The sequence below is a fragment of the Elephas maximus genome, chromosome 26, assembly GCF_024166365.1.
Source record: "Elephas maximus indicus isolate mEleMax1 chromosome 26, mEleMax1 primary haplotype, whole genome shotgun sequence".
NCBI classification, from domain to species: Eukaryota; Metazoa; Chordata; class Mammalia; order Proboscidea; family Elephantidae; genus Elephas; species Elephas maximus.
The window spans coordinates 34391479-34405379 of record NC_064844.1 but is presented as its reverse complement, the minus strand read 5'-3'; the positions used below and the strand labels follow the sequence as shown (position 1 = coordinate 34405379).

Below are 13901 nucleotides of genomic sequence, written 5' to 3'. Positions count from 1 at the left end.
TGGTTATGGCCTCTGGTTGTATTGATCCTTTAATCGTTAAATATTGTCCTTCCTTATCCTTTATTGTGGATTTTGCTTTAAAGTCTATTTTGTCAGAGATTAATATTGCACCTCCTACTCTTTTTTTGGTGGTTGTTTGCTTAGAGTATTTTTTTCCATCATTTGAATTTTAGTTTGTTTATGTCAAAGGTGTTTCTCTTATAGACAGCATGTACATGGATTGTGTTTTTTAATCCATTCTGCCACTCTTTGTTTCTTTACTGGTGCATTTAGGCCATTTCCATTTCATGTAATTGTTGATAGGTATGAGTTTATTGCTGTCATTTTGATTTTTTTTGGTGTGTGTGTGGTGTTTAAGATTTCTTTGTTCTGCTTACTTTTCTGTGCTGAGTTCTTTTTGTTTATATATTTTCATTATTGTTTATTTTGTGTTTGCCGAGTATTTGTTTTTCTTCTTTTTTATTTCCATGGGTAGGTTTATTAGCTTCCTTAGTGTTTACCTTAAAATTTACCTTTATTTTTCTAAGTTTAAACCAATCATTTATTTCTTGATAGCACATTAACTTCCTCTCCATATGGAAGTACTATGACTACACTGTTTATTCCGTTTCTTTTGTTGTTGTTGTTGTTTTGATGTCGTTGTTTACATATTGATGTCTCTGCTTCCCTATTTTCAGTCTTTTAGCTTTGATTTGTTTTTGTGAATTCCTCATCTGGGTTGATAACAGGTTGATCTGTCTGTGTCCTAGTCTTGGATTTTTGTCTGACGTTGTTGGTTCTCTAACCAAAAGGCCCCCTTTAGTATTTCTTGTAATTTTGGGTTTTTTTTTTTTCACAAATTCACTTAATTTCTCTTCATCTGGGAATGACCTAATTTTGCCATTGTATTTGAGAGACAATTTTGCTGGCTATATAATTCTTGGCTGGCAGTTCTTTTCTTTTAAGGCTTTATATATGTCATCCCGTTGCACTCTTGCCTGCATGGTGTCTGCTGAGAGTCAGAGCTTAGTCTTATTGGTTCACTTTAGTAGATAATTTGTCATTTATCCCCAGCAACTCTAAAGAGTCTGACTTTGGTTTTGGCAAGTTTGATTATGATGTGTCTTGGTGACTTTCTTTTGGGTCATTGAGCTTCTTTATCATGCCATCTTTCCTGATACTAGGAAAATTTTTCTGCCAGCAAATCTTCAACAATTCTCTCTGTGTTTTCTGTTATCCACCCCCCGTTCTAGTACTCCGATCACTTGTAGGTTTTGCCTCTTGACAGTATCCCACATAATTCTTAGACTTTTTTTTTTTCTCATTCTTTTTACTGATTTTTCCCCAAAGAAGTTGGTGTCAAGGAATTTATCTTCAGTCTCACTAATTCTGACTTCCATTGTCTCAATTCCTTTCCTATGACCTTTTATTGAGTTGTCTAATTCTGAAATTTTATTGTTAATCTTTTTGTTTTTTTTCTTCTGTTCTTTTCCTGAATCTTCTACTGCTTCGTCTGTGGGTTCCTTGGTTTAGCCTGAGTTTTGCCTGATCTCCTCCTTGGTCTGTTGGAGAGCTCTGTATATTATTCTTTTGAATTCTTTCTCAGGTAGTTCCATTGCCTTACTTCTTTGGGAAGATTTTCTGGTTCTTTATTTTGTTGCGTGCTGGAGCCATCTTGACCTGTTTCTTCATGTGATTTGATATTGACTATTTATCATCTCAGAGGCATCAATAAGTTATTTATTTATTATATTTTTGTTTACTGCCTCTTGTATTTTTGGTTTGTTTTGATATGCCCAAATAGGCTGGGCGTGTGAGCTACTTTGGTTGTTGGCATTTTTGAAGCTCTCACGTCCTGTCTCCATGTGGTCAGAGCAGCTACTAGGTATGTGAGCCCAGGAGTCTCTTCACTTTTCTTTTGGGGGTGTGGCTATTCAAGGCACAGGTGTCCAGGTTATTGGTAACCCTGTGTGTGGTGCAGACTCTCACCTATAGTCCTAGGCTGGCAGGGCTGGGTGGGGTGTTTGAAGCAGGCACAGGTCTCTGGCTGCAGTGGGGGGCTATGTGTGGGGCAAGGTAGAAGGCTGACAGCTGCCCCCAGGTGCCTGGATAGATGGTGTGTCCTTTTCCCCTACAACGTATAGTGGAAAAGTGGGTAATGCAGCTGGTCTTTGGGCACCCAGTGCTGTTGGGTGGAGGGACTGGGAGGCTCCACTAATTCTGACTCCTGTCATGGATGGCTAGATGGAGTGGGTATTATCACTAGCCCTCGGATCCCAGGTGTGGGTGGGTGAGGGCCCTGTTTATGGGGCAGGATGGTGTAGAGTGTCATGAATTTGCAGCTGCCTCTTGGCACTGCAGGTAAAAATGGGCTTTGGATGTATGCCTTGCTATTTTATGCTAATGAGGGCATGCAGTGTTGAATGGGCACACAGGGGGCTAGGTTATGTGAAGGGCACTGCAAGTCTGTAGACCCCTTACACAGGTGGCTGGGCGAAGGGGTAGGACTTCCTGACTGGCCCTTAGTTCTCAGCTTAGGGGCTATGGTATTGTTTAATGACCTCTGGACTAGAGCAGGGCAGAAGGTGGGTGAGGGGAAGGGAAGTGCTTATTTACTGTGACACTCTCGCTTGGTGGGGAGGTTATTTTGTCTCTGCCCGTGATAGGTTAGAAGGTTGCACTTAAGTTTTGCAGGCCTGGTGTTGCTCCTGGTTGGTTCTGGAGATGCGTGCAGATTCGCTGCTGCTTGGCTGCACCACATGTGGTGGTGCTCGGCTTTGTATGTTGCTGCTTGCCTCAGCCTATGTGTGCTATGCAGACTCAGCTAGCAGGGCACTAGCAATCCCATGATCTGAATTTCCCCATTCCCACTGCTTTTGAATCATCTCTCCCACTTGTTTTTTTGGGTCTTTGTTGTGAGAAGGAGACAGGAAGCATCTGATTATTCTGCCATCTTGGCCCTGCCTCCTCTTGATATACTCTTAAGGTATTGCAGTAAACCAGCCTCCATAAATGTTTAAGTAACTTAAGTTAGCTTGCCTGGGTATAAGGAACAGAATGACTACTAATGTATTGAGAGGCATTTATTTAGTGGAATCCTGGCATTTGGTATTTAGCTTTTATCTCAGTGTCAGACCAAATATTCTGAATATTTGAAATGGAATTCCAGTGCCACCCACTTTTTGTCTTTTTTTCATTCTTTATGTGCTATGTAATTTAAAGGCAATGTACAAATCTTAAATTAACATTTCCATTAGTTTTGACAAATGCATACTGCTGTCTAACTCACACCCCTTTCAAAATGTAGAACACACCATTCATCTCAGAAAGCTCTCTTGTGCCCCACTTTTCCTCACTCCATGCTCCCATTGAGTGCCATTGGTCTTAATTTTTTTGCCATAGATTAGCTTTGCTGGTTCTAGTGCTTCATATAAGGAAATCCACAAAAAATTACAGCTCACATCATAACGGGGAATTTTCTTTTCTCCCTAGTTTGCTAAGGGTTTTTGTCCTGGATGTGTGTATTAGATTTTATCAAATGCTTTTTTCTGTGTCAGCTGAGATAATCATATGATCTTTCTCATTTATTCTGATAATGTGGTGAATCATACCTGGCATAAATTTTATTTGGTCATAATGTATTATCCTCATTAAGCATTGTTAGACTTGACCTGCTAATATTTAAAGGTTTTTATTTCTGTATTTATGAAAGATATTTGCTATAATTTTCTTTATCTGTTATGTGCTTGTTTGGTATCAGGCTCATAGAATGAGTTTTTACATTTCCAAATATTTGGTGATCTTCTTAAGATGATGTTTTGTTATTTCTAATTTAATTCCATTATGGAATTTAAATCTGTATGATTTAAATAAATTGAAATTTATTGTGACTTGTTTTATGGATCAGCATATGGCCTGAGTATTCCATGTGCACTTGAAAAGAATTTGTGTTTTCCTGAGGTTCACCCTTCAGCCAAAGATTGAACAGACCCATGGAACAAAACCAGACTAAAGGGGCACACCAGCCCTGGGGCGGGGAGGGAAGGCAGGAAGGAACAGGAAAGCTGGTAATAGGGAACCCAGGTTGAGAAGGGAGAGTATTGACATGTTGTGGGGTTGTTAACCAGTGTCATACAACAATGTACTTACTAACTGATGAGAAACTAGTTTGTTCTGTAAACCTATATCTAAAGTACAATTAAAAAAAAAAAAAGAATGTATATTTTGCAGTTGCTTAGTGTCATGCTTGATAAATGACAATTAGTTAAGCTGGGTAACAGTGTTGCTGAAACATTTTATGTCCTTACAGATAATGTGTCTACTTGTTTCTTTCAGTACTTTTAAATTGTTTCGTTGTGTTTTGGCTTACTTTTTTTTTAATGAGCAATCAGCTGTCATTATTACCATATTTCCACTGCATGTAACATATCTTTTTTTTTTCCTAGAAGTTTTTAAGATTTTCCTTTTTCTTAAGCAATTTAATTATTATGTATGTGGGTATAGTTTTCTTTGTATTTATGCTGTTTGGGGCTTATTGAACTTTTTGGATCTGTGGGTTTACAGTTTTCATTAAATTTGGAAAAATTTTGGTCTTCAAGTACTTTTACTGCTGTCTTTCTTCTTTCTCTGGTTTCAAGTATGTTACACTGCTTATATTGTCCTACAGGTCCTTGAGGCTCTGTTCATTTGTTGTTTTTGCTATGGTTTTTGTACTTCTATTTGGATAGTTTCTATTGCTGTGTCTTGAAGTTTAGAGATTTTTATTTTTCCTTCTGCTCTATCCAGTCAGCAGTTAAACATATCCATTGAACTTTTCATTTCAGGTAATGTATTTTTTTAGTTCTAGAATTTTCTTTTGGTTCTTTTTATAGTTTTCGTGTATCTCAAAGATTACCCAACTGTTTCCTCATTTACGTTTATGTATTCTTTCAAATCTTTGAACATGTTTATAATAAACCAGAAAACCAAACCCATTGCCACTGAGTCAATTCCGACTCATAGTGACCTTATAGGACAGAGTAGAACTGCCCCGTAGGGTTTCCAAGGAGCAGCTTGGTAAATTTGAACTGCCAGCCTTTTGGTTAGCAGCCAAGGTCTTAATCACTGTGCCACCAGAGCTCCTTTATTTCTGGGTCTGTTTCTATTAATGTGGTTGGAATTTTCCTACTTTTTCATGTGTATAAGAATTTTAATTGTAGTCTATGCATTGTGGATTCTATGTTATTGAGTTTCTGGATTTTGTCTTCTTGTAAGGAGTGTTGAGTTTTTATATTGGCATTCAGTTCATTTCCTTGTGGATCAGCTTGATTTTAAGCTTTGTTTTGCTATGTCTAGAATTGTCCTTTTTTTAGGGTTATAATAACCCTTCTCTAAGATATGGGTGGTACAAAGTTAAGCACTCTACTACTAGCTGAAAGGTTGGCAGTTTGACTTCACCCAGAGGTGTCCCAGAAGACCAACCTGGAAATTTGCTTCCAAAAGATCACAGCCTTGAAAACCCTATGGAGTCGCCATGAGTAGGAATCAACTTGATGGCAACTAAAAGCAACAAAATGAAGCCTTTTTTGGAGTCTGAACTGAATGCCACAGGTGATTGATCTAAAATAACTCTCCACTCTGGCTGATTGGAATTTGAGTAACTCCTAGCACTATATGACTTTCAAAATCTCCATTCAGGGTGCAGCTTCCTGGTAGTTGTTCTCTGCCAGGCCTTTAGGAGTTTTGCTTTGTACGTGTGCAGCTTAGCATTCAGCTAAGGACTCAAGGGTTGCTTATTGATATTCCTGGAGCTTATTTTCTTCACAGATCCCTTTTCCTTGCTATTTCATCCCATAAATTACAGTCGCTTTTTCAGCCCTGAACTCTGATTTCTTTCTCCTTATATTGGCAAGACTTGCCATGCTTTATTTCATTTCTCCCTGCCTGTGCTGTAGCCCTGAAAGTGTCTTTAGACAGAAGGTGAGTTTAATTGTTGAGACACTTCAGTTGTTTCCCTTTTCTCAGAGATCACAGTCCTGTGATGTCTTTGTACTACCTCTCAAAAGCAGTTGTTTCTATGTTTTTTCTACTTTGTAGATTTTATGATGAGAGAGCCAATCTACTACTAACTTTGCCATGCCTGGAAGTGGAGGTCCAGTGCCACTTAATTTTTGAATCGTGTGAGGAACTTGAGAACTATATACTCTGTATTTTATAAAGAATGGAAGAAAAAGGATAGCAAAAATATATAATTTATGTGGTTCTTATTAGAGTTAACATTTATATAATGGCTTTAGTTTATTTTTGCCGTTGGGAAGAATAGTTCACTCTGACTGTAGTATGTTGATTAATGGAATACTTAGCAATACCACTGAAGAATGCATAATTACTCCTTGATTTTCCTGTCTGATAAAAGATGATAACAACATATGCAAAGCCTTTAAGTTAGGGAAAACAATATTCTGCGTTCTCTTAGATTTATAATAAATTTGTATGTTAAATACATTATGCTGTAATTTGTGTAAATATTTTATAAATTTGAATTTGGAAATATGTCCAAATCAGCTCCATAATAATTATATCATTTAGTCAATTATTTTTGTGACTTATTTTAAATTATAAAAATTAACTTTGATGTTCTCATAAAACTTTAAACATACCTTATTGAATACTGTGATTGTAGAGCACATATCGAAATAGGAAAATGTGTTGTATTTTTGGTTTCAGCAATTGTTTTATCTAAATGAGAATCATCTGTAACTGTGTTCTGTATCATTTCAGAATGCTGAGGCTTGGAACAATTTATCAACTTCCTATATCAGATTAAAACAGAAGTGAGTACATCAGACAAATATGAAGAACTTTGTTCCAAATTAAATAAATGAGATTCTCTCCAACTTAACACTGAAACATTGTACCTTGTTCTTTATCTTTTTCGTTTGTCCACCCATATAATTGAATTAGAATGCCTTAATATAGCCCTCTGAATTTTGAATCTACATTTTTAAGACATTTAATATATAATAAAATAAGAACTATTACTTAAAATTTGTATTTGATACTGAAGTTTTGTATCCTAAATTTGGTTAAATAATGAAAGCAAGCATGCTTTCCTTGGTCGACTCAATCGATAAATTCTTTCTGATTGCTTGCAGTGCACTAGACAGTGTTGAGAAATGTAAATGTTATGAACCAGTGTCTTCACAAAATGTAGGTTCAAAAAATAAAATATTATACAATATTATTTAAAATATTGATTAGCAGTATATGGGAAATATCAAATGAAAAATACAAAGAGGACTATAATAATAGCAGGTGATGTTTTTAGAGCACTTATAACATGCCAGATACTCATTTAGTCCTGTGAGAATATTAGAAGGGATAAGTTGTATGACTCTGGGTCAGAAATGCTTCTGAGAGAATGTTAGACTCAAGCAGAAATTTGAAGGATAGGTAGAAGGGACAAGGGAAAGCCTTTCAGGCAATGGGAATAATGTAATCAACTTCACAGTGACAGGAATGAATGTAGTATTTTAGGAGACAGGAAGTAAGATAGTCAAGTTATACAGTACAATGAGATCTATCATGACAGCAGTACATTGAGAGAAAAGTAAATCGGGGCCAATTGCAGACTTTCTGGTTATCTGACTAACAAGTTGAGACTATCCTGTTGGCAGTAGGAAGCCAGAGATTTCAGTGGGGGTAACTTCATGAAGAAAGAAGCTCTTTAGGAAATTGTATCTGGTGGCAGTGTGACACAGACTAGAAAGGAAACTGGAAGCTGGGAAGCCATTTAAGAGACAGCTGTTGTAACAATCCAGGCAGGAGATAACTAGAGTGGAAAAAGAGGGGGCAGATGCCAAGCAGTTTGTAAGGGGACAATCAGCAGGGTCTTACTGCCTAGCTATAGAAAGTGAAGGAAAAGGAAGAGATGAGGATTACTGTTGCTAGGGTTTTAATTAAAGGATGTTTGTATTTCCATTTTTATTTGGTCTTATTTTCAAACTTAATTTTTCTTTGTGGAATCACAAGATATTTCTGAAGGCGTCGTTAAACTCATATTATGCTGAGATCATGAAATGCTTCCTTCCTCTGGTCTTGGCAGACAGGCTACATAAATAAAGTACTGTTTGTTTTATCCTTCCCTTCAGTAAATAATACTATGTTTTTGATTTCAGCTGATTGTGTTAAAACTCACTGGAGACCTTTTTGGGTTAAAGCAAGGGGTGGAGAAATCCCTGTCATAGTTGTAGAATGAGCTCAGTGAGTTTTTCTAGTAACCCTGAAAATTCTGTACGCAGTGAGGTTTTCGATACTGTACCTTGTCTTCCAGTCCATTAATCTTACGAATTCTGCTTTCTGTCTTACGGGTTATCCACATTATTCCTCAGCCTCCTTTAGTGCCTTTTTGTCTTCCTATAGCTCCAAGAATAGGTTTTTGTGTAAAAGCAAGGTTATAAGGTTGGAGGTAAATCACTCCTTTATTCTTGCCTTTTTACTCTTTCCTTTCTTGGCTGCTGTTCCAGACATAACTGATTATTGATTCATGAGATTGTTACTCAGAAGTAAATTATTACTGCTCCTCTCAAAAGAATCTTATCCATGCCTTAAAATGGCCCGTTTAAACTATCTCATTTATCCCTTTGGCATCACCAGGCTCTTCATTAAAGTTCCATTTTCACTGTTTCATCTGATTGCCCTCTAGAGTTCCCTTGGAAATATTTCCCATTTTTGGATATATGTATATAGCTTTTGGAGTGCTGTATCTCTACCATGGTGGGTTTGATTAGTTAAAGATGAAACTCCTTATAAAGAAGCTATACTTATCAAAAATGAAAAAAGAATTCAATACTGCAAAAATTTTGAGGCTAGGAAATTGTGATGATTGGATGGGAGAATGTGTAAGAAAAAGGATATTCTTCTTGGTGTGAATTGCTGCTTGTTGAGTTCATTTCCAATAGGATGATTTCACTCCCATCCCCCATGTGCGTGGGAGAACTGAGGAGTCTCAGTCCACCACTGTTGAAATCAGTTGCTATTACATGGGAAGTGGTATGGGGGGAGTCAAATAGAGAAAGAAGAAAAATTCCGTAGCAATTCACAGCTGAATTTGAAGATGTGTTACAGCAAGTGCGCTTCTCATTTTTAACTATAAAGGATGATGGGTCAAGGGGTAAATAAATCAGTACATTGTATAACAACTTTAGGGGAATTGTATATAGAGAATAAAAACTGTGAAGGTGAAACCGCCAAGATGCCATAGACTGAAGCACCATGGAATACCTCTGCAGCAAAGACCTGAAAAACTAAGTAAAACAGACAAATGTCGGTCCTGGGCATCAAATAAAGGAATAAAGTACTAGATCAAGCACTGAGTGGAAGAAGAAACTGATGCAGAACAGAGAACAAGGAGAGCTACAGAGTGGATGTCCCGTGCCAGCTAACACAGCACAGCTTCACCATCTTGGAGCACAGCCAGCAAGGAGTATAGGGAGACAACTTCACGGAGCTCCCAGTAGAAGATAGGACACCTGGTAACCAGAGAAACACACTTTCGAACCCCTCACCTGTCTGCCCTGTACACTGCCACCGCTGCTTCCTAATGGGCCATGGACACTCAGCTGGAGAAACACCAGCGTACAGCCACCCTGATTCTGCCCTGTCCCCACCCACCGGCTCCTGCCACACTGCCATTTTTTTTTCTTTCTCTGTTTCCCTTGCTTCCTTTTCTTTCTCCCACCTATCCCTGTATATCTCCTCCACCCCTTCCTCATGGGCCACACTGCCACTCAGTAAGAGTGACACTGGCTTGTAACCACCCTGGGTCTGTGCCACCCCCACTGGAGGGCTCCCTCAACACCATTTTTTTTCTCTCTTTCCTTTTCTTCCTCTTCTTTCTCAGTCCCACCTAACCCTGTGCACCACCCCTGCCCCTTCCCAGTGGGCTGTGCCACACTACCTAGTGGGAGAGATACCACTTGCCGCCATCGCAGTTCTCCCCCGCCCGCACTGGCCAGCTCCCTCAGTGCCATATTTTTTTTCCTTTTTCCCTTTCTTCCTTTGCTTTCTCCCTCCCACCTAGCCCTATGTGCCACCTCCGCCCCTTCCCCATGGGCCATGTCATGCTGCTCGGCTGGAGAGTCACTGGCCCATGGCCACACCAGGCCTGCCCTGCCCCCACCCACCAGCTCCTGCCACTTCACCGGTTTTTTGTTTTGCTTTTTTCTCTCTATTCTTTCTCCCTCCTACCTAGCTCTACACTTTCACACATCACCTCCCTTCCAGTCAGCCCTTGCATCCACCCCCACTACCTGCCAGCCCACACCACACTGCCAAACGAACATGCAATCAATAAATAATATCTAATGTCACAGAGACAGCAGACGATATCAAAATATATAAATAAGTGGGACAAGATGGCTCCAGCAAGTGACAGAGAAATCAAAGGACCTTCTGATAGAAGAAGAGACAGTGGAACTACCTGATTTATAGATCAAAAGACTAATATTTAGGACTCTCCAAGAAATTAGGAAAGAGATCAAAGAAAACACCGGGAAAAAGTAGACAAAATCATGGAAAACACAGACAAAACCAACAAAAACAGCTAAAATCAAAGAAAACACAAAGTAGTAGAAGAAATCAGGAAAATAATACAAGAACAAAACATCAAAATTAATAAATGAATAGAAATCATACAAAAACAGCAACTAGAAAGAAAGGATAAAAAAACAAAATTTCAGAAATAGACAACTCAATGGCAAGTTTTAAGAGCAAATTTGAAACAATGAAAGACAGAATCAGTGAGATTGAAGACAAATCTATGGCTGGATGCCAACTGGAGGAAAAATCAAAGAAAAGAATGAAGAAAACTTAAGATTTATGTGGGACACAATGAGGAGCAAAATATGAGTGTGATTGGAGTTCCAGAACAGGAGGAGAAAATGGAAAACACAGAGAAGGCTGTTGCAGATTTGCTGGAAGAAAATGTTCCAAATATCAGGAAAGATAAAAAGCTGACCATCCAAGAAGCTCAGTGAGCCCCCTATAGGATAGACCCTTAAAAAAAGTCACCAAGACACATCATGTTCATATCTGCCAAAATCAAAAATGAAGAACCTTGAGAGAAGCCCAAGAAAAGCAAAATCACTTACAAGGGAGAAACAACAAGACTAAGTTCTGATTACTTGACAGCAACTTTTCTTTTTATGCAGACAAGAAGGCAGTGGGATGACATATATAAAACCTTTCAAGAAAAAACTGCCAACCAAGAATAATATATCTTGCAAAACTCTCTCTCAAATTCAGTGATGAAATTAGAACATTTCCAGATAAACAGAAATTAAGAAAATTCACAAAAGCCAAACCAAACTTTCAAGAAATATTAAAGGGAATCCTTCAGTTAGAGAACCAACAACATCAGACAACCACTGGAGTCTAGGACACAGGACAGAGATTCAGTAAACACAAAATCTACAATAATGAAAGAAAAGAAAATCCAAAACAAAAGGAACTCAGCACAGGACAGTAAGAGGAACAAAGAAAACATAACCACAACAACAACAACAACAAAAGCACAATATGACAGCAATAAACTCATACCCATCCATAATCACACCAAATGTAAATGGCTTAAAAGCACCCATAAAGAGAAAGAGTGGCAGCAGAATGGGTAAAAATCATGACCCATCAATATGCTGTCTATAAGAGATGCATCTTAGACACAAAGACATAAATTTATTAAAAATCAAAGGATAGGAAAAAAATATATCAAGCAACTGATAACCATAAAAGGACAGGAGTGGCAATACTAATCTCAGATAAAATAGACTTTAGGGCAAAATCAACAATAAAATACAAGAAGGGACATTAAATGATTAAAGGCACAATCCACCAAAAAGACATAACCCTAATAAATATATATATATACACCCAAAAATAGGGCACCAAGTACATAAAACAAACTCTAACAGCACTAAAAATAAAAACGGTTCCACAGTAATGGTAGGAGACTTCAACACACCACTGTCAGTAAAGGACAAAACATCTAGAAAGAAACTAAACAGAGATAGAGAATATCTAAAGGCCAAAATCAAACAACTGGACCTCTTAGACATATATAGAGCACTCCATCCAATAGCATCAAAGTATACATTCTTTTCCAATGTACATGGTACATTCATCAGAATAAACCATATTTTAGGCCACAAAGCAACCCTCGATAAAATCTAAAGCATCAAAATAACAGAAAGCATTCTCTCTGATGACAACACCATAAAAGTAGAAATCAAAACCAGGAAGAGCAAGGTTAAAAAATCAAATACATGGAAACTGAATAACACCTTGCTTCAAAACAACTCGGTAACAGAAGATATGAAAGGAGGAGTAAAAAATTCCAGGTATCAAATGAGAGTGAAAACACATCATACCAAAACCATTGGGACCTAGCAAAGGCAGTGCTCAGAGGTCAATTTATAACAATTAATGGAGACATCAAAAGAGAAGAACATGGCAAAATAAAAATGTTAACCTACAACTCAAACAAATAGAAGGAAAGCAGCAAAGGAAGCCCACAGGCACCTGAAGAAAGGAAATAATAAAGATTTGAGCAGAAGTAAATAGAGGACAGAAAAACAATAAGATTCAACAAGACGAAAAGTTGGTTATTTGAAAAGATCAACAAAATTAGCAAACCATTGGCCAAATTGAAAAAGAAAAACAGGAGAGGGAGCAAATAACCCAAATAAGAAATGAAGTGAGGGACATTACAACATAATCAACTGAAATAAAAAGGATCATAATAGAAAACCATGAAAAATTGTACTCCAACAAATTTGAGAACCGAGAGGAAATGGGGGCACAGTGGTTAAATGTTTGGCTACTAACCAAAAGTTGGCAGCTCAAATCCACCAGCCACAAGGTTGTGTCATCTGCATAACACAGATTGTTAATGAGTCTTCCTCAAATTCTGATGACCTGTTCTTCCTCATATAGTCCAGCTTCTTGAATTACTTGCTCGTTATACAGATTGAATAAGTATGGTAAAAGGTACAACCCTGACGCACACCTGTCCTGACTTTAAATCACGCATCGCCTTGTTCTGTTTGAACGACTGCCTCTTGATCTATGTTCAGATTCCTCATGAGCACAGTTGAGTGTTCTAGAATTCCCATTCTTCGCAGTGTTATCCATTATTTGTTATGATCCACATAGTCGAATGTCATTGCATAGTCAATAAAACACAAGTAAACACCTTTCTTGTATTGTCTGCTTTCAGCCAGGATCCATCTGACATCAGCAATGATATCCTTAGTTCCATGCCTTCTTCTGAATCCAGCTTGAATTTCTGGCAGTTCCCTGTCGATTTACTGCTGTAATCACTTAAATGATCTTGGGCAAATTTATCGTTCAATATTTCCCACATTCGGTTGGATCATCATTCTTGGGAACAGGCATAAATATGGATCTCTTCCAGTCAGTTGGCCTGGTAGCCCTCTTCCAGATTTCTTGTCATAGACGAGTGAGCACTTCCAGAGCTGCATCTGTTTGTTGAAAACATCTCAGTTGGTCCTAGAGCCTCGTTTTTTGCCAGTGTCTTCAGTTCAGCTTGGACTTCTTCATATGCTGCCTCCTGAAGTGATTGAATGTCGACCAGTTCTTTTTGGTTCAGTGACTCTGTGTATTCATTCCATCTTCTTTTGATGCATCCTGCCTCCTTCAGTATTTTGCCCATAGAATCATTCACTATTGCAACTCGCAGCTTGAATTTTTTCTTCAGTTCTTTCAGTTTGAGAAATGCCAAGTGTGTTCTTCCCTTTTGGTTTTCTAACTCCAGGTCTTTACACATGTCATTATAATACTTTACTGTGGCAGTTCTCTGTTGATGTACTGCTGCAACAACTTTTGAATGATCTTCAGCAAAATTTTACTTTCATGTGGTATCAGTG

The 13901-nt window shown here is 38.1% G+C and overlaps 1 protein-coding gene across 4 annotated transcripts in view; it reads left to right on the top strand.

Annotated features, from left to right (window-relative positions):
- The window catches only part of TTC27 (tetratricopeptide repeat domain 27), a 291976-nt gene that overhangs the window by 236629 nt on the left and 41446 nt on the right, over nucleotides 1-13901 (top strand). For all 4 annotated transcript variants that reach the window (XM_049870400.1, XM_049870399.1, XM_049870397.1 and 1 more), the window contains one exon: nucleotides 6739-6791. In XM_049870400.1, coding sequence (XP_049726357.1) covers nucleotides 6739-6791 — 53 coding nt within the window. The remainder of the gene's footprint in view (nucleotides 1-6738; nucleotides 6792-13901) is intronic.